This window comes from Brassica napus, chromosome C7 (genome assembly GCF_020379485.1).
Source record: "Brassica napus cultivar Da-Ae chromosome C7, Da-Ae, whole genome shotgun sequence".
Taxonomy (NCBI): domain Eukaryota; kingdom Viridiplantae; phylum Streptophyta; class Magnoliopsida; order Brassicales; family Brassicaceae; genus Brassica; species Brassica napus.
The window spans coordinates 45,909,965-45,910,999 of NC_063450.1; the positions used below are offsets into that span (position 1 = coordinate 45,909,965).

Sequence of the window (1,035 nt, forward strand, 5' to 3'; positions counted from 1 at the left end):
ATGTCAAAGATTGCGAATCTTGATTTCAGTGCTTTGAAAAGCAATGGTGACAACTACCTGGAATGGGCGCTTGATGCAAAGATCATGCTGCGATCAAAAGATCTTGGTGACACAATCACCAAAGACAACAATTCCAGTGACAAAGACAAGTATAGAGCTATCTACATGATACGCCACCATCTCCAAGAGAACTTGAAAACTCAGTACATGACCATGGAAAATCCATATGACCTTTGGATCGCTTTACAGCGAAGATATGACCACCAGAAAACGGTGTTGCTTCCAAAGGCTCAATATGATTGGAAACACATAAGGTTCTTGGACTACAAATCAGTAGACGAGTACAACTCAGTCCTGTTCAGAATTGTGTCCTTGTTAAGGTTATGTGGTGAAAAAGTAACCGAGGAAGAGATGCTTAATAAAACTCTCTCCACGTTTCCTCAAACCAACATGGTATTGCAACAGCAGTACAGAGAGAGGAATTTCGCCACATATACTGAGTTGATAGAATGTCTCTTGTTGGCTGAAGCTAACAACGAACTGTTATTGAAAAACAGTGAGATGAGACCTCCTGGTACAGCTCCATTACCCGACATCTCTAAGCTGGCTATAGAGCCAAAGAAAGAGAGTAACCTTGTCCAACACAATGACCATCCCGGTCCAAACCGTGGAAGAAGTCAAGGACGAGGTCGTGGTTCTTTTAAAGCACACGGGCGAGGACGTGGTCGCGGTACCACACCCGGCTTTAGCCGTGGTCGTGGCCGAGGCCGTAGTGTGTCTTTTAAACCACAGATCAAAGCTGATCGATGCCACAGATGTGGTATGGGTAATCATTGGGCAAAGAATTGCCGAACTCCTAAGCATTTGTGTGAGCTTTACATGGAGAGCTTAAAAAGAAACCCGGAAGCTAACATGGTTCGAGACCCGGGATATGATGGTGATGATGATGATGACTTGGAAGACGTCCAGGATCACCAGCACGAGTCAGACAAAGTTGATCACATGGAGTTTGAAACTTCAGACATACTGAAATAA

General features: G+C 44.3%; 1 protein-coding gene across 1 annotated transcript; it reads left to right on the forward strand.

Moving 5' to 3' along the window:
- On the forward strand, positions 1 to 1,035 carry LOC106442482. Its single transcript, XM_013884161.2, has one exon. The coding sequence runs from the start codon at positions 1 to 3 to the stop codon at positions 1,033 to 1,035; it is 1,035 nt and encodes a 344-aa protein (XP_013739615.2).